Source organism: Chaetodon auriga, chromosome 13 (genome assembly GCF_051107435.1).
Source record: "Chaetodon auriga isolate fChaAug3 chromosome 13, fChaAug3.hap1, whole genome shotgun sequence".
Taxonomy (NCBI): domain Eukaryota; kingdom Metazoa; phylum Chordata; class Actinopteri; order Chaetodontiformes; family Chaetodontidae; genus Chaetodon; species Chaetodon auriga.
The window spans coordinates 24,307,096-24,332,819 of record NC_135086.1 but is presented as its reverse complement, the minus strand read 5'-3'; the positions used below and the strand labels follow the sequence as shown (position 1 = coordinate 24,332,819).

Sequence of the window (25,724 nt, the reverse complement as noted above, 5' to 3'; positions counted from 1 at the left end):
AAATCATAAACTGACTGTATGATTCCCACTGCCCTACAGTAAATACAGTTCTTAACAGGGTTGCATTAGTATATTGTGAAATTAAAATTGACGGTTATGATACCATGTAGATGTGCTTATCTACAGCATTGAATTTTACCAAATTAGTGTAGGGTTTTTGTAACTGATGATAATAATAATAATAATAATGATAACAATTGTGCAACACGATATACCACGATACTGTGGTGCCATGACATTTTCTCAGACAGTTATTATAATGGTACAAGAAGCACTACAGGTTTGACATTGACATGCTCTATGTATATGTGCTAAAAGAACGCCTGTCATTGCCAAAAGAAAACACTGTCATACTGGGCCATTATCAGACAGAGAAGTCTGATTATGGTCCTATCTGTCAAAGCACCACTGCCAACCTTACACAGCAGTCGTGTGTCAGTGTAGCTAACCTGGTGAAAGTTTAGGGGACACTGGTGACCTGGCAGGACCAGCATTGGGGGTCAGAGCATTGCTGCTGCCCTCAGAGGTTTTGACCTGGGTGCAGGGTGATCGGTGGGGCCCCCCAGGTGCATGGGCCCCTGTCCCTGAGCGCTGCGAGGAGGAGCGAGATGAACAAGGCGAGGTGGTGGCTCCCGAGCCTGCTGTGCTCATCACACTGGAGTGCTCGGGTGTGTGTCGGCCCATTGCAGACAGGATGCTTTTCCCGTTCATCCCTGTTGGTGTGGATACCAAAGAAGGAGTTTGAGAAAGAGTGAACAGAAATTATGGAAACAGTGGAGGATGAGGAGAGGCGATATTGGATGCACAAAGAGTTGGTTAATTGTAGGGAGCAACATAAGAAATAAATACTGCCAAACTTCACAACAATCCAAATACAAAAGTCAGGGTGCACAGAGGGACAGGAAGCAGAAAAAATGACAACACTGCATTAAAACCTAACACAAATACCATTCACAAAGCATCAAGTCATCCACTGATCCACAGGAAAAATACCATGAACTCACATCAGCACCACAAGAGCACACCAAAAAGGGAGCAGGTTAAAGCCAGCAGGATCTTGTCCTGTTAAGATGACATCACCCTGATGAAATGGGATGGTCAGCCTGCTCTGGTACCTGTAATGGGGGCACAGGCCACTTCGGTCTGAATAGAGATGCCTGCGTCAATGGAACGGGCTTCTGCAGTCAGTCATTGTTTCAAGGGGGGGAAAAAAGACAGCAGCAGTCGCAGCAAGAAAGAGTGAACATCAGTGAAGAAAGACTCCTCTTTATGTTCTGTACTGTATGTACTGTATAGTATCTGAGAACTGTGTGCATTCAAAAATGTTTGGATCCTCAATTCCCCTCAATTGCAGGAACGACAGAAAGCATTACCAGCAGACATGAAACAGACCTCTTTCATATGTTAGGGAGCAAGATTGTTCATCTTATCTCTTTCCTCTGACTGCATGCTTCAGACATAAAGACCTCCTGGAGCCAGATGAAGGATGATAAAATAATAAAAACATTATCAGACAGTCACCAGCTGTTTCATGTTATGTTGTTAAAGATTACCACCAGGTGTCAGTGCAGGCTCTGTCAATGAGAAGTTGAACCTGAACACACACTGAAGGAGCAGCAGAATCCACACCACCATGAACTCCATGATAAACCTCAGGCTTATCATATTTCTTTTCTTTGTCTGATTCAACTGTCTGAATATGGCAGTGGAGTGGATTGTCATTGTGTTAATGTTGAGATTAGCCATATGAAGTAGTCATTTGACAGAAAATTAACCGGCAACTATTTTGTAGATGGATTCATCCCTTACGTATGTAAGCATTGCCAAGCATTCTCTGATTTCAGCTTCTAAGGATTTGCTTTCTTTCTTAGTCATGTATGATTGTGGACTGAATATCTTTGAGCTTTTGGGTTGATGGGTGGCAAAAACAAACAACTTGAAGATATGACCTTGGGATCTGGAAATTAGAATGGTATTTTCACTGTATTCAGAGAAAACAGTTAATCAATTAAATAATTGCCATATAAGTCATTAATGAAAATAATTGTTAACTGTAGCACTAAAACTACCCACACTGCTTAACTGTATCTTGTGAACCCTTACCATTAAAAGTATCTTGTTGAGTTTTTGATGTTTAGTAGCACTATGGAGCAGCTTTTTCCCATTTTATTCTCACATGTGCTACATACAGTCCTGTCAGTCTTTCCACACTATTCACTGATCTACTAGCTGTAGTAATGTGAAAAGATGTGGAGCAAAGCACCAACACACTGTGAGAGAAGAAGACTGCTTAAACATTAATTTCAACAATGCAGGTTTCAAAGTATTGAGAATATTTGCAGGTGTTTTATGAGGAAAAAATGCTTTCCACACGTTTGTTGGATGTCAAGGATATAAACAATGCATTTTGGTGAATACTGTATGTCAACATGACTTTGTTTTCAAGGAAACTCCACAGGGTGCCTTTATTTTTTGAGGACGCAAAAAAGAACCAACCCCTGAAGGAGTGAAGGATACATGAGGCAACCATCATGTGCACACAAATGTGTTGCTCAAAGTAAATACATCACAGTCTGTGAGGAAGACTGATCCGACTAAAGCTGTTCTGTTGCCATCAGAAAAAAACCCCCACCTGCAAACAGTTCACAATACAGCGGTAATAAAAGGTGGCTTTACTGCCATTTCTTTATTACACAATTCACAATGAAGAGAGATTAGAAGATGATATTGAGAGTGAGGGGGATGACACGTCACTGACATCTCCAGATGAAGTCAAAGCTGGGACATCACAAACAAAACTAACTGGGACATTGGGACTCTCAGCACCAGTGCTCGCATCCAAAGTGACATGCTGTCACTCACATTTAGCCTCTCTACACTTGTTGGCATCTTACTTTTACAAGCGTTATACCACAGAAATAGATTTCTAATTCAACAGTCCATCTGTCTCCTCAGCTGCTCTGCATTGAGGAGCAGACAGGCAGAACCCAGTGCCAGCAACCACACAGCCCTCACATGGAAGGATGGAGGCAGACACAGTTTACGTACTGCACAGGGGGAGCTGCAAGAGACCTACAACACTCTAAGAGTGCTGTGTTCTGCTCTTTTCAGTGTGAAGTGAAGACAGGGAGGAAATGTGGACTCCTTTGCAAAGAGAAAATGAGACTGGATTAGTGTGATCATCTCTGCTTTTTAGTGCTCAGTACTGTGGCGTTTCACAGGGAGGACTTGTCAATCAAACAGAGTAACTGGTACTGTGATTTATCTGTTTCTATAGGTTTTCTCACTGGACACTGAGAAAAAAAATGTTGAACTTGGACACACTGCAAACTCCACAACTAAAGGCTAAGTGGCCAACTTTAGTGCTGCGACCATGGCTAATCTCTAGATTCCACCAGGTATGGCCACCCCACGTTCTGACTGTGCTGCAGTTTTGTTCCGTCCTCCACATGGCTTCATATCCCACCAGCAGTGTTTCACTAGTGGAGCATGTTGCCTGTCCGATTTTGTTGACTTGCTCAGATTTTGTTGATTTGCTCATTTGTCCTTGATATTTGCCCTTTTACCATGGTTAGTAAGTAGCCTACATAGTTAATGATTTCTTTGTCTGTTTTAATTGTGTTTAATGTTGATATACGACCGTGAGTCTGCACAGGTTGTTTTATTTTGAAAATGTACCATATTCTCTTATTCACCAGTCTGAACAGCCAGTCAGATAGCAGTCTCTAGCTGGCTGCCCTTGCTGCTGATTTAACGTTTTTAGTTCAGCCAAACAGCCATTCATAACAGCACAATAGTGCCAACAATGACACTGAAAACTAAGACAAGAACTACAGGTGAAGGTAGGCCACAAATGCTTGAAGGCACCCTCCCTTCAGGTGTGTTGGATCATGGCAACCAGCATTGGATTAGATATCCTAGGTAAGCCATGCTCTTTCACACATGCTAAGTCTTTTGACAAAGTGCCCACGTTCCTGTGCTTTTATTCACTTGTCTTTTCATCTCATGTTCTGATAGTATCTTTCTGAGCTCCCTTGAGTCAGATTGCTGTTGCTGTATTTGTCAATCTGCATGGATGAAACAGTTATTTTCTCCAGTAAAGATCTGCCTGACATGTTTGTGTTGAGTCCAACAACTTTCATTGAGAATGGCGTACACTGGATCATTGCTGAGTTGTATCATTCAGTGACAGCAGAGTAACCGAAATACACTCCCATGAAAAGTCATGAATTGTAATTTAGGTGTGGTCAGCGTGACCAGCCGTGTTAAAAAATGCAATTATGCAAATACAAACACGCCTACCCAGTAAACTTGTTCCTGCGCGAGACTGATCGGGAGAGCAACCTCCCGTCTTGCTCTTGAAGGAGGTGAAGAGGTGCTGACACAGCTCCTCTGGGATGTCATTCTCCAGGTAAGTGGCCATGAAGAGCTGAAAGCCCTCATAATCAATGGGCTGCATGAGAAAGGAAAGAGCAAATAGGTTAACAGAATTGCTGAGGTACACTTATGAATTTGAAGTTTACACCAACCACAGGCGGACAATTAATTTATTACAACAATGAAAAAGAGAAAAATGTGATGGACATTTCGGTTCAAGTTGATCTGCCCTGAAATGAAGGTCTGCAGCACTGGTTTGGGGTGACATGCCAGTATTTTATTAAAAGTAACAGCTTAATGACAATATGGTTTGAAGCCATTGAAGTGAAATCATTGTCAATAGATTTTATAGGTCAGTAAAATGTCAAAAGCACAAAGTCTGTCAGACCAGTCAACTGATCACCACAGACTATCCCATTAAGGTTAGCACAGGCATGATGGAGACGCTGGAAGCTGCACACAGATGAAACCTTGGCGCCTGCCTAACGGCTTAAAAGAAAAAAAAACAATGGAAAGAAAGCAACATAAACAGCAAAAACATGTCGTGTTGACATTCCTGAGCCATAATGCTGAATACAGAAATTTAATGCTTCTTCCCCCCAGATGTCCCTCACACAGCCATGTGGTGGGTGCATAGTAGCACTCAACTCAGCTCAACGACCCCATGAACTTTGGCCTTTTCCCCTCTGGCAGGGTGACAGACCATCTGTAGCGGATAAGACTGGGTTATGTTATGTTAGTGGACAGAATGTGCATGCAGTCTGCTAACACAGACACCACACAGCATGCAGAGCCCACCGGGCTGAGGCTTACTTGGTTGAGAACGTCTTGCTTCTGTTTAACAGTTGGAACAATGAAGAGGAAAGGAAGGAAGGAGGAAAGAGTGGGGTTAGCTAAATTGTGTATGATAATATCGTCAGTGAAGATGTTAGTGGTGGTTTGGTTGCAGACCAGACTGATCAGCCATCATTTCTACATTTCATTTCAGTGCTAAAAAAAACCCATAGTGTCCACCAAAAGGCCAAAATCCAAAGATGTTCCAGTTACAATGATTCATGACAAAGCAAAGTAGCAAATCCTATCATTTGAAATACTACTCATGTTAGCTCTAGATCACATCAGAGTATCAATGTTTGCCAGTCAGTTCTAGGTGAGCTGTATCTATGTGGTCAAGATATCCTCTCCGTTTTTAAGCTGAATGGGTGCACGCAAATGCAAATAAACTATGCAAACATAATAAAGATGCAGACAAACCCATGTCCTCTCGGGGAAACCAAAATAGGTAAAGCTGCTCCCTGTTGCACGTCAAGACTAAACAGAAATATACTTGTAATATCCTTCTTTCCAGCGGGTTTGAAGCTACTGTAACTGACACCCATCACAGAAGAACACAGTCATGAGGATACTCCCTCAGCTCAACAGAGCTGACCTATGCCAGCCAGACATTATTCATATCACTCTCTTCTCCTTATTTGGCCAAACAAACCACAGGGCTTTCATTTGCTTTGCATCATGTAGCACAGCAGGTTCAGATAAATATGCTCATGCACACAAATGCCATAGAAAACACACACATACTATACTACACATAGTAAATACAAAAAGTACATATAAAAACTACATATAAATACAAAAAGCTGTGGTCCTATTTTGATAGATTTCCTTCAATGTAAGTACATCTAGACACAGCTGTGAAAATTCTCATCCCCCTGGAGTCTAAGCAATGATTATTTTCCTTGTGAGCGGGTTCACATTCAAGGCTGCCAATCTGTAAATATCTCCCAAGGGCAGCTATGACACATTAACATGGTTCATTTAATCCTTTTCACTTTGCAGTGCTGTCAGAATGATTTGATTGACTTTCTTTTGGCATTAAAAGGTAGCACTACAGGCTACTGTACTGCCTAGATCCTGGATTGATCTAAAATACAATGTTATCAGACTGAACCAATGAGAATGCCATCTGTGATAAGCTGTAACCACGTTTCTTGAGAAGGACTAAGCCAGACATGAAAAACGGGGATAAGACTTGGGATACTTGGTTTGCTAAATGTGGTTATCATTTTTGACAAAATGCCAAGTTTTTTTAAGGGAAACTGATTTTCACCCGAATCAAACACTGATCCAGAAGTTGTTTCGTGCTGCAACAGGACTCCGTTCACCATACTTTACAGTCAACAAGAAAAGGCAGGGCAGGCCCTAAAAATAACATTTCTGGTACATCAATATCTTTCATATTACAAAATGAAAAGCAAAGCAACCATTTACACATCCCTTAAAAACGCTTTGACATCATTTTTAAAATAATAAAATAAGACGTTTTATGTGACATCATCAATTATGCTCCAAAAACAGAGCACAGCTAAATTACATTGTGACAAATTTGTCATGCCTGATGGAACCTTAAACTGCTTTGAAGGGAAATTCTGTGGGTGTAATGTACAGTCCCTGTCTCTCAGTCACTCATCAATCACTGAGAATTACAGCACGGTGCAACTGTTTGTTTGATAATAACACTTCTGACAGCTGAAAGTGTCAATCATTGTTCTTTGTTTTTAGCCATTGTCCTTAATCGATGTCCCAAACTCCTTTAGAAGAGACAGGGCCACGTTTGGGCTAAAAATAACATTCCACTACAGCTGGCACAATAGTTTGATGAGTCATTAGAGGTATGTATTCACACACACACACACACACACACACACACACACACACACACTGATGGATGGAAGCAGGGCCACAGTAGTCATCCTGGCGCCAGGTGACTGTGGTCTCAGAAAGAACCTATGAACATTAAGTCCAGTTCTTATGGCGCCAAACGTCCAGCCGGGCTGTTAGTCATGTCATCACAAATACTGAGGAAAAGCCTACAGCAGAGTGGAGGTGATAATGAAGAGGGAGAGGAGCAAGAGGAGAGGGAGCAAATACTGTTGAGGAGGAACTGGATGGAACACAGGCGTGTTTCAGCTGAACACAGCTGTCAACTGCATGTGAAACTGAGGCTTAAGAAAATGACATTAACACTCTATTTTGTCTGACCTGTAAAAGCACTACTGTACTCACCATCTTTACTTGCTAGCATATGGTCGTGAATCAACAAGCTTTCAAACTTGCAATCCATACGTTCTTGTATTTTAATATAATTGTTTTGCATTGGAACAAATATATAATTTCATCAAAAACTGTATTTAAAATTGTATGAGGTCAAAGAGTCTGATAGCGTGGCATGCTAATAGTGCATGTATCTTCTGTGGGTATACAAAGAGAAGATGATTTTAGACAGTGTGAGGATTTAATGGAGATAAAGTGAAAACCATTTTGGTTGCTTTCAGCTTTTACCACAACAAAGTGATTGTTGAAGCAGCTGATGACAGCACAACCTCAGGAAGTGTGCAGGTGAAAACCTCAATAATCAAACCAATCTTCTCATTGAAAGGCATGCTAATGATTAGGAAAACTAAACAAAACTAAACATTTCAGATAATATTACACATCAACACTGTTTTACAATATCACAAAATCATCATATCATCATATGATATGATGATTATATGAATGATGAATATATATGTATCCACTGCAGGATTCCCACAGCATGTCATGGTGATGGCGAGCTGCTTAGCCTGAAATAAAGACTGCTCTTGTTAATGTCAGAAAAAACAATTAAACTTTTGCAAAATATATACCATGAGCCTTCAAAGGAACACAGAAGCCAAGTTTAAAGAATGAGGATGTTCTTTATACTCAGTAATTAAATTGATTCCAAATCAAGATTTGATCAGCATTTGTCTGATTGAGCCCAGACAAATCCTTACAGTGACAATGATGTATAATTCACATTGTGCTTTGGTTTATGTTTATTAATCAGATCAACACATGGCAGTGTCAGGAAAAAATAAACCTTCCATCACACAGCCACTATACAAGAGCTGGCTGTGTATCACAAATAGCATCTGAAACACAGACGGATTTTTTAAATTAAATGCCATAATATTGTGGTTTCATAAACTGTCACTTCATTTCCTTGATTTAACCCAGCAGTAGGGATGTTTTGTGAATGCAGGACATACAAGCACATCCAATGAAGCCAGTCAACTTATTTACAGTATGATAATATATAAGTGTGTGTCAGTCTAACAGTGAAAGTGAGAAGGGTTCAAGTAGGTTCAAAATTACCATAAAACAATGGTGATATTGGTCTTTGAATATGAAGTTATTTAGAGTGTCTGATTATCTTCTGTGAGCAAAACTTTGTCCCCCAAAGACCCAAAAATGTGAGTTAAATAAATCAAAGGCTGCTGGCTGACAGAAATGCCTTTATACAATGACACAACACAAGCAAAAAGAAATAAAAGAGTGAGTAAGCAAAGTCGAATTTACTACTGTAAATTTGTAAATCTGCTCACACAATCCTGTTTCACACAGGATCAAATTGTGTGTAGAAAATGCTACAGAAAATGGGTCAACCAGCAGTTGATTATTTAGTTTCCAAGCACACAGCAGGTGAAGTAAAAAGTTCATCTTGAATGCATGGTCAGTAATGCGCCAAGAAATTAATGATATCATCCGAAGTTCAGATGATGATTTAAAAGAATCTGCATTGATTACTGCAGCCACTACAGTGTACAGCACAGCTGGGAGCTGGTCTGCTGACGTCAGGTGCCAAAGTTGATGCTGTGGGTGTGTCTCCAGTAAGCCTTAATCAAAAATGGGCTGTATGACTAAGCATTGCAGTGCTTGATATCGCACTGAATCAGAGGAACTTAACAAGCATCTGATAACGTTATACCATGTGTTTGTGTGCACACAGACAGTAATCAGAATGAGACAGAATATCAACGAGAATGTGACAAAAAAGATAGAGGCGGATGAAGGATAATGGAGTAGGGAATTGGGGTACAGACACACCTGCTCTGGATTGTATTTGGAAAGGACTCCTTCACCATGAAACTCCTCCAGCACATCCTTCAGCTTCTTTGAGGAGTCTGAGAAGGAAAAAGAGGAAAACTGAATTTTGTTATTACATTTACTGCACTGTATTTGTTTTGATACATTTGTCTCACTGATGAAAACCTTGCAGCTACACAGGAGAGCATTTTTAAGAAAAGGAACCCCATCATGCTGTACGCACACCAAGCACACTTCCTCAATATACCTCAGTGAAAATCTTCTTTTGGATAAAAGGCGTTCTCAAAAACTAAATAAACAAGCTGCATGTCATTAGCCAGTGCCCTGATAAATACTCATCTGTACCAGGAAGTGCTGCATCAGTTGAGCTGAGCCAGTGACTCACCCTCTCAGTGAAAAGTAAAAGGGGACATGGTGTCTTTCTCACTTTTAAATGCCAATCCCATATTGATGTGCGTGCATGCGCGCGCGCACACACACACACACACACACACATCACAGAGCCTCTGTCCAGAACACCAATTGTAATGACCTCATCCCACAATCATCTGTCAAACAATTACAGGGGACAAATGTACACGTGTGCATGGGCAGATCACCTCACTACCATTATTACCACACACACTTATGCATGCACACGCTCAAGACCCGATTTCACCAGTCATGTCAGCTCTCATAATCAACTATGGATGACACTTCATTATTTTTAGTGCTCAGCAGCTTTGCAGCTTTCCTATTTCTGTCCACCATTAGATGTCCACGAGAGAAGGAGACAGGGGGGGGGGACAATCCCGGGTAAGGTGAAAAACGTGATTAAAGAACATCCGGTGTGCCAAAATGGACAGGCTACTCTCCAGCATTAGCTGTATGCACAGCGTGGTAAGTGACCTGCCAGCACATGAAGAAGGTCGCCGTCACATTCTCAAGTGACCAGCAAATTCAGATTCTCAAGCGACCACTGATTTCACTTTATTATCAGAATATTCTTCTGAAATGTGTCTTGCCTCCCAAAATTTACACTTTTTAACTTATAGTAAATTTAAAAAACACAGTATTTAACCAAACAACAAAACAAACATTCTGAGGGTGTCACCTCAGGAAAAATGAGATGGATATTTTCCACTATTTTCATATAATTTATAATAATGTACAGATTATTTCAAACTGAAAATAATTGTCACCTAGCTGCTTCACAAAAAGCAGCGTCCAAAAAGCAGGAGTGTCAGCCTTCAGCTTTAGCCAATGGAAGAACTTGCGATTTTTAGTTGTGCTGAACCCTTTTTCACTGTTAATTTTCAATTAAATTGAATCTAATTATCTAATAAAATTAAATCGTCCAAAAGTCCAAATTGATGTCTTCACATTTATTGTTTTGTCTGACAGTCCAAATCCAGTCAAAAAGGTATTCAGTTTGCAATTTATAAAATAAAGAAAACTAGCAAATCCTTACAGTTAAAAAGCTGGCAACAGAGACTCTGGTATCTCAGCTAGGTAGATAACTGAAATGAGTAAGAATTTATCTAAATTGTTGCTGATTCATTTCTGTTAATCAACTAATCAATTAATCAACAAATTGCTTCATGTCTATTATATTAGGGCTGCAACTAATGATCATTTCCATTATCAATTAATCTGCTGATTATATTCTCAATTCGCTGATTGATTGTTTTGGCTACAGAAAATGAAAAATGCCCATCACAATTTCTCAGAGCCCAATTTGTTTTATCCACCACAAACAGTCTTAAACATAAAAAATATTGAGCTTACCATCATGTAACACAAAGACACATGTAACACACACATGACATGACATCTGTCAAGTTTTCACTGGTAAATGTTTAAAAATGACTTAAATGGTTAATCAATTAGCAAAATGGTTGTGATCGAGTGATGAGCTAATTGTTTCAGTTCGTTTCCATAATATGGCTTATTAATGACACTATCCTTTCAGCCTGAGAGTATTGCTCTCTCGCATAGATTTCTCTCTAGAGAAAAACGCAGCTCGTGTCCTTCATTTTGTCCTTGATTGATTGGTTGGTGATACACAAGCCTTCCTGTCTTTCTACTCCTCACCATCAGTAAAAATGAGACCTTCCCAGCCTGCAGGGGCCTTCCCAATGTGCACATTTGTCATGCTTTGATTATACTCCTTTCTCAGCTGCAACCTGGCTCATAAACCAAAAGCTGTGTTAGACCACAGCTGCAGCAACATGAACAGGGTGAACCTGGATAACTTCTGTATCCTCTCCTGTGCAAAGTGCAGCCTGCTTGTATGCAAACACTGTTCTAAAAAAGCAACCTATGACCTTTTTTCAACAATTTATTTAATACTGTGCTAAGCAATACTGCTTTTGTTTGTAATCTAGCATATGCAAAGAGGAATCTCAGAAACTTTCTCATCAGACAAAAGTCACACCAGACAAAAGTCACACCAGAAAATGTACTTGGATAAGAGACACAAAGGTCAGAGATATGCGTTTGCTATGCTAGAAATACTTTTAAATTATGTTTTGTGGTTTACTTTTTTCACGCATGTACAAATTAGAGAAGCACATGAGCAAATTCTACAATGTGTGGAGTTCAACATTGGTGTAACAGTAATTACTTGGACGTAACTCGAGTTCTATGAGCACATGCTTCAGCAGAACTAGTAGTCATGTTCCTGAGGTATGACTGTACACACAGAGAACCATGAAGCAATCAGACAGATGTCCTCCACCAAGACACCCCTGAAAGTGCCATCGAAGATATGATGCCACTAATTCAACCACTGTGGCAGACAAACAGATGATCTGAGTTCCTAAAAGGCCCCATGCGCCCACCGAAGAGCTGATCACCTTAGGCCAAAAAGATGGATGTGGATGCTCCACGCACCCCTTGTTGTCACTGACAGACTTTTCAAGAGGAGAAAACTGACAGGGCACAAAAGTCTCCTGGTCTCTTGGCCAACGCCAACGCTAAGAGTTTTAAGTGACAAGACCTCCAGGTCTGCCTTGTCCAGAGGCTCAAATAGCAGCCCCACAAGGCCATCCAGGAATGTTTGGAGGTCCCGTTGGGTTCTCAAACTCTTCCCTCGCTGGCCTGGCACAGCTTCCCACCCCAACCTGCCAGGGAAGTGTCTGTAAAGATGTGGATGTAATGAGGGACCCATCCTCAACCCCTACATGAAGGCAGCCAGGTGAGTCTCAGAATGCCTCATCTCTCTGTCCCAAGGCTCGGATATGAAGCTCCTGCCGTTTGTCATGACTCAAGTGCAGGCAGAGCAGCAACCCCAACCACACCACCGGTGTGGCTGCTGACATCATTTCAAGAGGAGGCATGATGCTGACGCAGACCTGAGTCAATGAGTAAGCTGTGGAATCACCTCTACCCACTCCTCCTTGCAATTATGGTGAGGAAATGCAACAGAAGCTCATAGTTCAGCGTCTGCTGGCTGGACTGCAGGCTGCTCTTGCTGGGGTTGATAGGAAAGCCCAACTGTGTGACGTGCACAGAATGGTGTGGGCTTCCTCCTCCTGCTTAGAGGTGGTAAGAATCAACTAATTGTCAGTATAGGTCAAGATTCTCAAACCTCTCCCTCTGAGTGCTGCCAACGTGTCCACACACTTGGAAAGCATGTGTGGGGCCAGAGGGTATGTTGGGGAAGGATAACAGTAGAGTGAGGTTTCCCACAAGGCTGGGCCAGTAGACCTGTGGTGACATCCTCAGCTAGGGTGTTGGGGGTGCCTGGGGTGGTAGTGGGATCGTCATTCTCTCCTGGGCAACAAGGTAGACGAGGTCATCGAGTGTGTTGTAGTGTTCAGCTGGTGTGTCATTTTCTTTGAAGAGAGAGTCTTCATCTTTGTAGGCATGGCAGCCATCCTCATCATCATAATCCCATAGTTTGCACTGAGCTGTAGCACTCTCCAATGCTGGTGCCAAGCTAGCACAGAGGACAGAGCACAGTGCCCAGACAGAGGAAGCAGGATACGTTGGGTCTGCATAAAGCATTGGTGAGGCACAGGTGACTCAAAGCTTGGACACCGTGACTGGAGAAATTTCTTCTGCAACACCAGATGGTGACAAAAATTGCAGGAACGATGCATTTCTCAAGGTGGCTGAGTGAAAAGGGGAAACAAGCAATGCACACACTGGGGTTTTATAGAGGTGCTGCAGCAGAGCCTCAAGAGGGGCTAAACCAATAGCAAAGCCTGTCAGAGGGCAGAGCACATATGAAATAGAATTATTTCATATATGCTCTGTCAAATTATACTACTTGACATGAAGAAACAAACAGATTTTCTACCAAAGGCACAACAAATAATTTTCAGTCCATTCACTGTTAAGCTGCCAGTCATAGTAAATGATCTTGAATGCCGTACCAGTGTAGATACCCATGGCAGCATAGTTAAGCGGCTTTGGAAAGATATTAAACATACAAACCTATGAGAGGGCAGATGAAACTATCAGCAAAGGTTCAGCAAAATTCATGTCATTAATTAGTGAGAAAAACACAACTTGTTGACAGGCAGGTTAACTCCATTAACACCAATAAAACCTGTAAATTCGCTAACTAATTTTAAAAACCAAAATGGTGGATCTAATGGCTGGAAGCTGTATTGCAACAGTCTACACCACTATGAAAGCACATCAGTACATTTTCTATTAAGAAAATTTAATGGATAAGATACGAGATGGCTGACGTTTGTTTTGTCCAATCCAGCAATTTAAACACAAGACAAATTAAATCAAATCCAAAACTGCCATAAAGTAGTCCTCTTCATTGATTTGCAACATTTCCCTAACAGCCTAATACAGACCGAGACAACTACAAACAGCATGGAAAAATCTCTGATAATTGACAAATTCACTGTCTTTTCCCACCAACCTTGGAATTCATATAATTTTACTATTTCAACTAGTAGGAGAAGCCACAGCCTTCAACAGATGACCTTCAGTGGCCCTGGCCCCTGAACCATCAGGGCTTGCTAGAAATCAATATTTTCCACATAAAAAGTCATTTACAAGAGTAATGTCAGCGCTTGATTTGGGTATTAGAAAGTGTTTACATCTCATATTTAGTTTTAAAAAGTGTTATCATGGGTATGGCTATGCCATAGGTTAGAGTCCGTCAGTATTTCTAAATACAATCTTCTGGACTTATATCTTTGCTCCACTGTCCTGCCATACTGCCCAGGGTGGCTTGTACACACAGACACAGACACACAAACCAATCAAAATATTTGTGTTCCTAAATCAGCAAGACATCTTTCCTCTTCTTTCCTTTTCTTTTCTGTTCTTTTTTTTGTGAAATCTGTTTCAACTGACTTCAGTTGACAAATTCTGAAAGCTGAATATCTTAACCACTGTCCGTGTCACCACTGCAGCTCCTTGCAACTAATCCCATGGAACTCAAATCAAGCAACATCCAGAGGCAACAAGTAAGTGAGGAAAAGATGGGATGGAGCAACTTGTTTTTAATTGCAGTATGTGATTAAATGAACAGGTCAACCAGAAGAAATGTGAAGAGAAAAGCTGTACAGGAATAACTAAGGTAGCAATATGTAATCATGCATAAAATGAATCCACAAACAGTATAGAATTATATGTGTGTGCCCACACATGCATAGACACATAGGTTTAAGTGGACAATGTCAATACTAACCATTTTGGCACCTTGGCCACTTACTTTATCATAGTATTTAGAATCTGTGGTCTATGACCATCCAGACAATCAGTGAATCTAACACAATAACCTGTTGTGGTTTTACTTCAGATAACTCTATAAAGCAATTATTTATGGATCATTGTGTAATCCCTCAACAGAATAACTTGCGTGAGAGAGTCACACTCTATTCATCATCCATAATGACAGGCAGGCTCCACCAGGAATCAGAAGACAGGTACTCTTTTGACTAACAAATGTGGTTTAGTGAGGTAAGAGAAAGCCACAAGGCTCATCCAGCAGGCTAATAAGTGGCATTCTGAAAAAAAAAAAAATGTAAGAGTAATGTGACACCAACCATTCTAGTGTCATGGGTCAGTGCTTGCTCTCCTTTTGATTTTAGAATTCTTCTGTAACTCAACCTGTACTGAACTACAGAAAATGACAAGCTTTTGATCATTTCTTTCATTTTGAATCTGTCCTTTCAAGACTTGGACAAAATATTCTCATTATAAAATAAGCAACAAAGAAGACAAAGTACTGTATTATTACTTCATGTGTTGCTTACATCATGCTTCAGATTGTGTATCTTACTAGTAACATTTGTGGCTTGTGGGCCTGCATATCTACTTAAAATCCATTGATGCCCTCTTTTGAATCTGATTTGCAAATAGCTTTTGGCACGTAATAGCATGAATACCACATCAATTAGTTTTGCAAACATAGCTTTGGAGCAGCATCACTCACATTTATGTGTGCAGTATGTGTGTGTGATGCACACAGAAAGTCCTCACCCACACCACAATCTCACACACACACAAAAAGGGCAAAAACAACTGTGAACCCCCAGATTCAGACATGTGGGTACTCACACTCGCTGTATTGTTGCAGCTGGGCAAACTCAGCTGGGCTCAGACACACCCAGCTTCCGTCTCCCATACTGCCTGAGGCCAGCGGCGGGGCTCTGTGTCTGCAAGTGTGTCGGTCCACGAGTGCCGCTAAGGGGACTGATGGTTATCCTTGGGTCAAGTTGTGAAACAAGACTGAGGCAAAGAGGTTTTGGGATGTCATTTCTGCCTCTTTATAACTAGCACCTTGTGAGCACACAGGAGTTGGAAAGTTGAAATAACTGAGGCCACATGAGTACTGATGGAGGCAAAAAACTGGAAAGATGATTTTGGTCAACTGAGCAGCGTTTGTCAAATGCCTGGCTGAAGCTGGGGCTTTTACATAGCCTACTGAATATTGCTGCTCCAAATATTAAATTTGTCACTTTGAAGCGCTAAAAACAAAAGCAAAAGATGTATGGTGATTGTCACAGCAACCAACTACTGCTCATGACTCGGAGATGGCACAAGATTCTTTCATTAGGTCTGCAACAGAAAGCACCATCTCTGACCTGGAGAGAGAGAGAGAGAGAGAGAGAGAGAGAGAGACAAACACAAGAAGAGAGGAGAGAAAAAAACAAAATATAAATTATGGTGATCATCAACATTCTTTGGACCGTATATGAAATTAAAATGTATCAAAAGCTTTATATCTGCTGTCATAACAGAAAAACCTGTGATATCTCACATTCATTTCAAAGAATTGGGGGGTGGGGTGGTTGTAGACGAAGAGGGTGCAAGAAAAGCAAAAGTGACAGCACAATAAGAACCAAAAGAGATTTACAGCAGAAATGGAGGTGGAGAGCGATGGAGCATCTGAACACTCAGTAGCAAGAGAAAAAGCCGGCTGAGGGAAATACAGCTTGGACAATCATGCAGAGGATCGGCATAGTCTAATCACTGGATCGAATTTGTCAGGGGAGAATTCTATTCCTCTAGACAAAACTGAGCTCAGTTTAAGATCAGTATGAGTTTTTACTTCTCTTTACTTCTCTTACTCTTACTTCTTAAATTCAGCAGAAATAGCCTTCTTATTGTCTCTGCCCAAGCTTAACTGAACTATCCTGAAGTGCTCTTTTTGTCCTCTGACTGCACTGATCTTTATTTATCCAAAATAATCAGCTCTTGAGATAAGATGCACAAGGAAACAGATTGGCTTAGAAGTAAGCCTGCATATCATCAGAAATTTGTCTCAGTGATCAAATGCAAGTGTCCAGATTGCGCCATAAGGTTGTTCAGGAGACAACTCGGAGAAATAAAAGAATTTGTGCTTTTCTTATGTTTCTACTGTTATATGTCAAACTGGACAGGGCCATTTATAGTGATTTACTCTTTTGCTCCTTATTTCTTTAAGAGGAACAGGTCAGAATTCAGTCTCTGGACAAACAACAGGGGGACAAATACTGAGTCAAACTGGTTGGTGACCACTGATCCAGTTACATTGGACATGTTTCTGAAAAAACAAGATGCTGTTAAATTTTTCAAATGTAATTTGTCAGTGCTGTTATCCCCATAATAGAATTTGGCAGAGATCTGTGTCAAGTTGAACAGATAAAATGAAAACTAGCCTATCTGCATGGCTAGATAGCATGAGATCTAAGTAAGAAATAGATTTTTTTTTTTTTTTTTTTCTTCTAACAACATTTGAACATTTAGCATTTATCTTGTATTGTTTAGCATGATAGCATGGGTACAGTTAGCTTGGTAACAGGTTAACATTTATTTTAATATATCGTGCCAGTATTAAGGATGTTAGCATGATATATAAGTGTTACTCTCAAAACAGCTGAGGCAGTTAAGACTGGAATTCAGAAAAATTCAAAACAAAGTGCTCATTTGCAAATGATAAAAAAGTTACTCTGTAGGTTAAGTAAGAGTACAGATAAACTTGAACATTAATTGTACACTTATGTGGATAGTAGTAAACATGTAAAGAGATTCAGTCATCATTACATTTATGCTCTTCTGACAAGTCAAAATGTTTCACTATAATGTGACCTTGGCTCCAGTAAGAATCCTTGTTCATGCTGGAGATGAAATTGGAGATCAAGGGACTTTTGACTGATGCCAGAATGCACAGTCCCAAGAGACAAAAGATAAAAGAATGGATAACTAACTCAAATTCAATAATGGAATCAAAATTGCTTATTTTTAGAAATGGTTCTGTACTAATAAAAAAAAACTGTTTAAATTTACTCTTTAAAGATCAGATTCATATAGTTCCGATAACATTGTAATTATGATTGTTGTCAGTGGTTTACATATGACCCAGTTGTTGTCAACATGAACTATTTGGATGCATTGAGTGCACTTTTAGATATGCCCATAACATTTGGGTCTCTGCAGTAGATAATGTTTTTGTTTTTTTGGTTGATATGGCACAAACTACTAAGGAGAAATTATAATGCTGATGATAAAGTTATTTACAATATTCAAATAAAAACTATGTGTATGAATAGAATATAATTACTATTTAAACTATAACTAAACTTAACCTAACCATAGACTATATAATAAAAAGACTTTTGTCAGCAGAGGCAGCCTATTCTTAAATGTTGCCCATCTGTCTTTTAGTAGTTTGTTACGTGACAACAAGTCAGCATTATTTGACTGAGGTCAGATTCAATGGAAACTGTTTGCATAGAAGAGAAATTGAATAGAAAAGCATTGCACACACACACACACACACACACACACACACACACACACACACACACACATATACACCCCAGACTGAGATGATAAAACAAATCATTACTCTAAAAAAAATCACATTAAAAGATCCAAACAAGCAATGTTTTAAGCTGTTTCTTAACATTTTTGTTATAGCAACCACTGTTTTCCATGAGAGTTTAACTGACATTGCTACATCCATCATATGTCAGACTTGCGACCAAAACATTATTGCTACTGACCCTGTGGTTTCAGTAATGAGGAAGTATGTCACAGGGCGGAAGTGGCCCAGGCTCTGAAGGTCTACGCCCACCGTAATCCAGATGAAACCATTGCTGCAATCAGAGAGGAGGCACTGTTGCTGGATGTAGAACGTGGGAATACACAATCTGAGGTAACATGCGCTTCAGTAAATAATTCACATGTGCCTCCATCACAGGACATCAGATAGAAAGAGACCATGAAGAGAGAAATTGTGGAAGATGTGAAACTGAATATGACGGGATTCACACAGGATCTGTTGAAGGAGCTGAAACCACCTCTCCAGCCTGCCATAGCTCCACCACAGCCCATGGTACAACCTTGGAGAGAGCAGCAGCGACCAACGTCACAGGCAAACAACTGGGATGAGCAAGGTAGACCCATTTGCTGCTGATGCAGACAAGCAGGCCACATTGCTAAATTTTGTAGGATGCCAGCTACTTCTCAGCCAGCTTTAAACTAGCCATCCCTGCTGCTGAGGTCCAAGGGGTAGGGGTTGATGGTACAACAGAGGAAATTCGGGTCACAGAGGGATTGATTGGACAATGTCCAATGATAAGAGTGCGTATCGAAGTCATTGAACTGTCTGGACTGTTAGACACGGGGTCCCAGGTCACATTAATGCAAGAAAGTCTCTTTGAGCAGCATTTTACCCAAGCTACACTGGGAAGGACACCTGTTGTTTTTAGATTACGGGCAGCAAATGGCCTTGAAATCTCCTACACAAGCTATGCTGTGCTTGATCTGGAAGTAGAAGGTATTAGAATACCTGGGTGAGGTGTTTTGGTAGTTAAGGATGAACACTGCACACACCCACTCATCATTGGAATGAATGTTGTGACTGCTTGTTGGAATGCCCTCTTTAAATGGCCCAAGAAGTCTGCTCTGCCTTCACAGAAATTATGCCTTTGCCACATATCAACGCATTGAGGCCATCATGACAGAGGATGGGCTGCTGGGATATGTGTGGCCACCTGTGTAGTGTACTGTCAGAGCCCCCCCAAAGTGAAGTGCTGGTGTGAGGTCGGGCTTAGATGGGCCCGGGAGGAACGGACTACTGTGCCCTGGTAGTGGTCCTGCCTGAATCTGGCAACATGAGAGTAGCCAGGATGCCAGCAGTGGTAAAAAAAAATGGCAGACTCCCTGTGAGAATTTGTAACCTACACTTGTATTGTTTGACTTTAGGTCGGTACCAGAAGCTTGGTAAGCTGTACCATGTGGATGAAGCTGATGCTGATGTACATGGACCCTGTGATCTGAACATGTCCCTTGGAGAAAACTGTGTGGTTGAAGAGACGTTGGTGGATGCAGCAGCTGACCAGGGATGACAGGAGCTGCCAAAAGAGGTGAGCGATCTCACTAATCAATCTTATCTGTCTGGGAAGCAACAGGAGGAGCTATGCGCCCTGCTGGTAAAGTGGAGTATGGTCTTTGCATAACATGAAGAGGATTTTGTACGTACAGGCCTGGTACAGCACTGCATTCACACTGGTAACGCACCACCTATCAGAGAAAGGTCCAGAACTCTTCCTCAGGTGTACCATGACGTGGTCAGAGTGCTGCACTGGGCCAAACTGACCATGTCATAGTACACTTGATTCCTGCATACAGGCAGAAACTAAAGCTGTACAAACCTGTAGTGAGGACATCAAGGAAGTGGACCAGCGAGGCTGTGGAGGATCTCCAGGCATGTTTGGACTCTACTGACTGGGATGTGTTCAGGACTGCTACCAACAGCCTGGATGAGTACACGGAGGCTGTGATGTCCTACATCAGCTTCTGTGAGGACTGCTGTGTTCCATCACGCACCAGGGTGAGTTACAACAACAACAAACCCTGGTTCACAGCCCAACTCAGACAGCTAAGGTTGGCAAAGGAAGAGGCCTTGAGGAGTGGGGACAAAGACAGAATGAAAGAGTCGAAGTACAAGTTTAGCAAGGTGGTGAAAGAGGCTTAACGACTGTACTCTGAGAAGCTCCAACACCAGTTCTCAGCTAACGACTCTGCGTCTGTCTGGAAAGGGCTCAGGCAGATCACCAACTACAAACCTAATGCCCCCCACTCCATCAACGATCAACACCTAGCCATCGACCTGAATGAGTTCTACTGCTGCTTTGAAAGACAAAGGGACAGTCCAGCTACCATCCCCCACGACACCTCCCAACAGCTCCAGCTCCAGTCACCTCCACCATCTGGTGACCTGGTGCAACCAGAACAACCTTGAGCTCAACGCTCTAAAGACAGTGGAGATGGTTGTGGACAACAGGAAGAACTCAGCCTCACCTGCCCCATCACCCTCTGTGAGGGTGATGGGGCACTATTCAGAGACTCCACTATTGACACTGTGGAGTCTTTCTGCTTCCTGGGAATTATCATCTCCCAGGACCTCAAGTGGGAGCTGAACATCAGCTCCTTCATCACAAAAGCACAGCAGAGGATGTACTTCCTACAGCAGCTGAAGAAATTCAGTCTGCCAAAGACAATGATGGTGCACTTCTACACAGCCATCATTGAGTCCATCCTCACCTCCTCCATCACCATTTGGTACGCTACTGCCACCGCCAAGGACAAGGGCAGACTGCAGCGTGTCATTAGGTCTGTAGAGAAGGTGATTGGCTGCAATCTCCCATCTCTTCAGGACCTGTATGCCTCCAGGACCCTGAGGCATGCAAGAAATATTGTGGCTGATCCCCCGGACACAAACTCTTCGAGACACTCCCCTCTGGCAGGAGGCTACTTTCCATCAGGACCAAAACCTCACGCCACAAGAACAGTTTTTTCCTGTGTGCCTTCAGCTTTATCAACAAGGCCTGGAACCCACCCCAACACTCTTCACACTCCACCTCTGCCTCATCTTGTCACATTGACATAGACACAACTCTAAGCGTTACATTAACGCTCAGCTTGGACTTCTTTCTGAAAAAAACAGACTGTGTTTCCGGAAAAAAAAATTTATATTATTATATTTTGTACTTATTTTTAGTAGATGTGTCATACACCAACTTCACCAAAACAAATTCCTCATATGTGTAAAATCGTACTTGGCATTAAAGCTTTTTCTGATTCGGATTTTGATTCCGATTCTGATTCCAGCCATGTACAAAGACATGAAATCCCTACATATGCTTGAGAAGGGAGTCATCAGGGAGAGCTGTAGTCCATGGACTGCACCCATAGTGTTGGTGAGAAAAAAAGATGGCATTTGGAGATTTTGTGTGGATTACAGGAAGTTGAATGCAGTTACCTATAAAGATGCCTTTCCCCTGCCCAGGACTGAAGAAACTCTGACTAGCCTGACCCAAGCAGAGTGGTTTTCCACTGCGACCTGGCCAGCGGCTACTGGAGATGGATCCTCAAGACTGGTATTACCACACCGCTAGGGCTGTTTGAGTTTGAACAAATGCCATATGGACTCGATGCACGAGCTACCTTCCAGTGCTTCCAGTGCGTACAGTGGCAACACTGTCGCCTCATAGCTAGAAGGTCACAGGTTCGATTCTCGTCTGGGGCGCTGTGGGCGCTGGGGGCGTGCCCTCCACTATGCCTTCGTGCTGCCCCGTATCTCGAGGAAAAAGGACCTTTCTGTGTGGAGTTTGCATGTTCTCCCCCGTGTTCACCTGGGGTATCCTCCATAAAAAAAACTCCACTAAAAACATGCAAGAAGATCACGACCTGACCAATGGTGACAAAAGGAACTGGGTCCCTGGGCGCCACTGTCGGCAAGGATGGGCCAAATGCGGAGAAATAATTTCACATAAGCATGGCGTGTGTGCATGTAGTGTGCATTGTTGTGTGTGATTAAGAAAGTACGTCTCTTCTTCTTCTTCCCTCCTTCTTCTTTAAGTGGCCAACTGGCTGAATCCTTGCTGCTGTATTTGGATGACTTAATCATTTACTCACCTGACTTCTCTTCCCACCTACAGCATCTAGATGAGGTGCTTCAAAGGCTGTGGCAGCATCGTTGGAAACTGCGTCTAGAAAAGTGTAAAGTGCTACAACATGAGGTGAAGTTCTTGGGCCATTTGGTGGACAAAAATGGGGTGAGACCTGAGCCAGATAATATTTCAGCTGTGCTAGACTGGCTTATCCCCACCACCATTAAACAAGTAAGAGCCTTCCTTGGACTAGCCAGCTATTATAGACGATTTGTGCCTGTCTTTGCAAAGATTGCATGACCCCTGAGCCAGCTACTGTCAGGCATTCCCATGGATAAAAAGTCAGAAACCAGAAAGACGTGCTTCCAGATTGTGTGGCCAAGCCTTAGGAGCCAAGAAGTGTGGAAGAGAATCCATGAAGCTGCTTGTGTGGAGAGGACCTTAGCCTGGATTCGTCAACAGTTCTACTGGCCTTGTATGGAGGGGGAGGTACGTCACTTCCATCAGGGTTGTGTTGTCAGCAGCTTGCAAAGGGGAAGAGTAGAGCCGAGGGTCCCTTAGGGGAGTAGGATTAGGTTTCCTGTCTCTAGACCAGCCCATGGACACTTATCAGAACATCCTTGTCACCACTGACCTGTTTACCCGTTTTGCTTGGGCCATTGCCACACGCGATCAAACAGCTCATACCACAGTAAAGGCCCTCTGGATTCATGTAATTCAGCCCTTTGGTTGTCCAGCTCGGTTCCATTCAGACCAGGGACCCAATTTTGAGTCAGCATTGATGGAACAACTGTGTAATACCTATGGTATAAGAAAAAGCCGCACTACCCCGTATCACCCCAGGTAATGGCAGTGTGGAGCACTTTAATCAAACTTTGCTAAACATGCTCCACTCCTTAGAGACATCTAAACAGAACCGCTGGCCAGAGTACTTGCCTGAGCTGGTACACACATACAATAATACCCCACACAGTGCAACCAGTTATACCCCCTCCTTCCTCATGTTTGACTGCGACTCCCAGAAGATGTGGGATTAGGGGTGGGTCCTCGGCAGATGAAACATGATGTAGGTGGGTGGGTAAAGGATCACCAACAGAGGCTGACCTTAGCGTACACTTTGGCTAGGCAAAGTATGGATAGTGCAGCCTCCCAAAATAAACAGCACTATGACAGAAAAGCCAGAGCTCTACCACTGTTGCCGGGGGAGAGGGTTTGGTTATGGGATAGGAACAGACAAGGGAAAGGAAAGCTGTGTACCTGGTGAAATCCTAACCCATATGTGATTTTGGAACAGGTGGGAGAAATGGGTGGTGTATAAGGTTCAACCAGAGAAAGGTGATCATGTACAAACTGTTCACAGAAAACTGTAGTTATGTATGGCTCCCTTAGTGGAGGTTCTACCACCAGCCACTGAGGCTGCTACAGAGACTCAGGAGTTCATTCTGCTATTGCTTTATGGGTTCCCCCTGCTGCAGCTGCTGTGCCACTTGCAAATGATGAACCTGAGCTTACTCCACGATGCTCCACAAGAGTAAACCTGGGACAACCCCCAGTGAGATATAGAGACTGATATGTTGCAGGGACTGCTAACATTAAAGTGTGGGGAGATGTCACAGGGTGGAAGTGATTTTATTGTGATTGTTTGTAAATTATACATTGCATGCGTGTTAATAATTTCATAATTTATTGAATGTTTTATACTTTTATTTGATGTGTTTTAACCCTCGTATTTATTGTTTGGGCTTGGTTTTATTGCATGCTTAACGTAACGTAGAGTCACTTCGGCCCTAGAACATCGCTTGATGTAAGATCACCTACACCTGTGGAGTTGATTGCTGGCACAGTTAGCCAATCCCAAGAGAAGTGGAAGGCATGGAAGGAGTGCAGCAGAAAAGAGACAGAGGGAGCACAGGCGAGGGAGAAGGCAGACACCATGAAGAGATGGGAAATAGAGGCATCCACCAACTGGCAGTAAGGGAAATCCAGAGTGTTACAACGCAACACACACGCAGTGATAGAGTGAGGAGCTCTGCCTCCAGTGTGAGTATCCTTAAGGGCAAATAGTAGGGCGGGAGGTTTGTGTGTATCACGTGGACGGTCCCAGCGTGTGAAGTTGGAGGAAGAGAGCCAGCGCAGCTGAGGAGGAGAAACAGGAGTGCCACTGTTGAGCTTCACAGGGACAGGCCGCACAACGCCACCCTCCTCATGGACAGCAGAGTTGGAGTTTTACCCTTTTAGCTCGCAGTCTTAAGATTTGGTCTCTTAGCCTTTTAATTGTGTATTTTAATGATTTAGCTGAGATAACAATAAATGGTTTTATCCTAGTCTGTCTATTGTGTCCTTCTTGATCACAGTCCGAGCTGCTCTGACCTCCAATAAATTATCATAAAGACCTGCTAAACTACAATAAATTTATCTCACCCTTTTTATTCATCAATTCCATACCCATAATCACAGTTGGGTTTGTTTTACAAGTACATGGACTGTCAGATCTGGAACAAAATGACAGTCTTTATTCCAATCCGTCAAACATTGATCCCATTTACATATTCAAATAGCAGCACTAATTAATAATCACTTCTCCCATACAACCGTGGGATCAGCTGCTCATGTTGCTGCTATAACTGTCATGGTGATTCATGGTGACTGTTCAGAATCTGTTGTTGGTATTTGTCGTTTATTGGGTGTTTTTTAACAATATTATACCACAGCAGATATTGTTTGAGTGGCTGTTCAAAATGTGTTAATGCTATATTTTTTCAGCCAAAACAGTCATAGAGGAGACTCATTTGGTTGTTTCTTAAAAAGTTAGTTGAGAAGTTGTTTTTGAATTCATATTTATAAATCAGCCTCCAACAAATCAAAAATCTGCATGCTTAGTGATCGTTTGGGGCTTGCGTAAATAATTTTAATAACTTAACTTCAGAGCAATAACCCGCATCGTAGTACTGAAAGGTTAACATAAGAGACAACAAACAGTAAGCCAGCAGAAGTAGTTGTCAGGCTAGCTGTCAGATAGTGAATGCGATGTGGTTTGCTCACCTTTTTTAATCCAATATCTACAGTGCATGTGGCTGGGTCAGGTCATATCACCTCCTC

The 25,724-nt window shown here is 42.1% G+C and overlaps 1 protein-coding gene across 4 annotated transcripts in view; it reads right to left on the bottom strand.

The window, feature by feature from the left end:
* Nucleotides 1–25,724, bottom strand: part of dgkg (diacylglycerol kinase, gamma) — a 107,445-nt gene that overhangs the window by 70,542 nt on the left and 11,179 nt on the right. The window contains exons 2-7 of one of the 4 annotated variants that reach the window (XM_076746538.1): nucleotides 15,802–16,328; nucleotides 9,286–9,362; nucleotides 5,191–5,211; nucleotides 4,303–4,453; nucleotides 1,116–1,178; nucleotides 450–713 (exon numbers count right to left, since the gene is read on the bottom strand). In XM_076746538.1, coding sequence (XP_076602653.1) covers nucleotides 450–713; nucleotides 1,116–1,178; nucleotides 4,303–4,453; nucleotides 5,191–5,211; nucleotides 9,286–9,362; nucleotides 15,802–15,868 — 643 coding nt within the window. In that variant the 5' untranslated portion in view covers nucleotides 15,869–16,328. The remainder of the gene's footprint in view (nucleotides 1–449; nucleotides 714–1,115; nucleotides 1,179–4,302; nucleotides 4,454–5,190; nucleotides 5,212–9,285; nucleotides 9,363–15,801; nucleotides 16,329–25,724) is intronic. The other 3 variants (XM_076746540.1, XM_076746539.1, XM_076746541.1) reach the window with 3 other exon arrangements.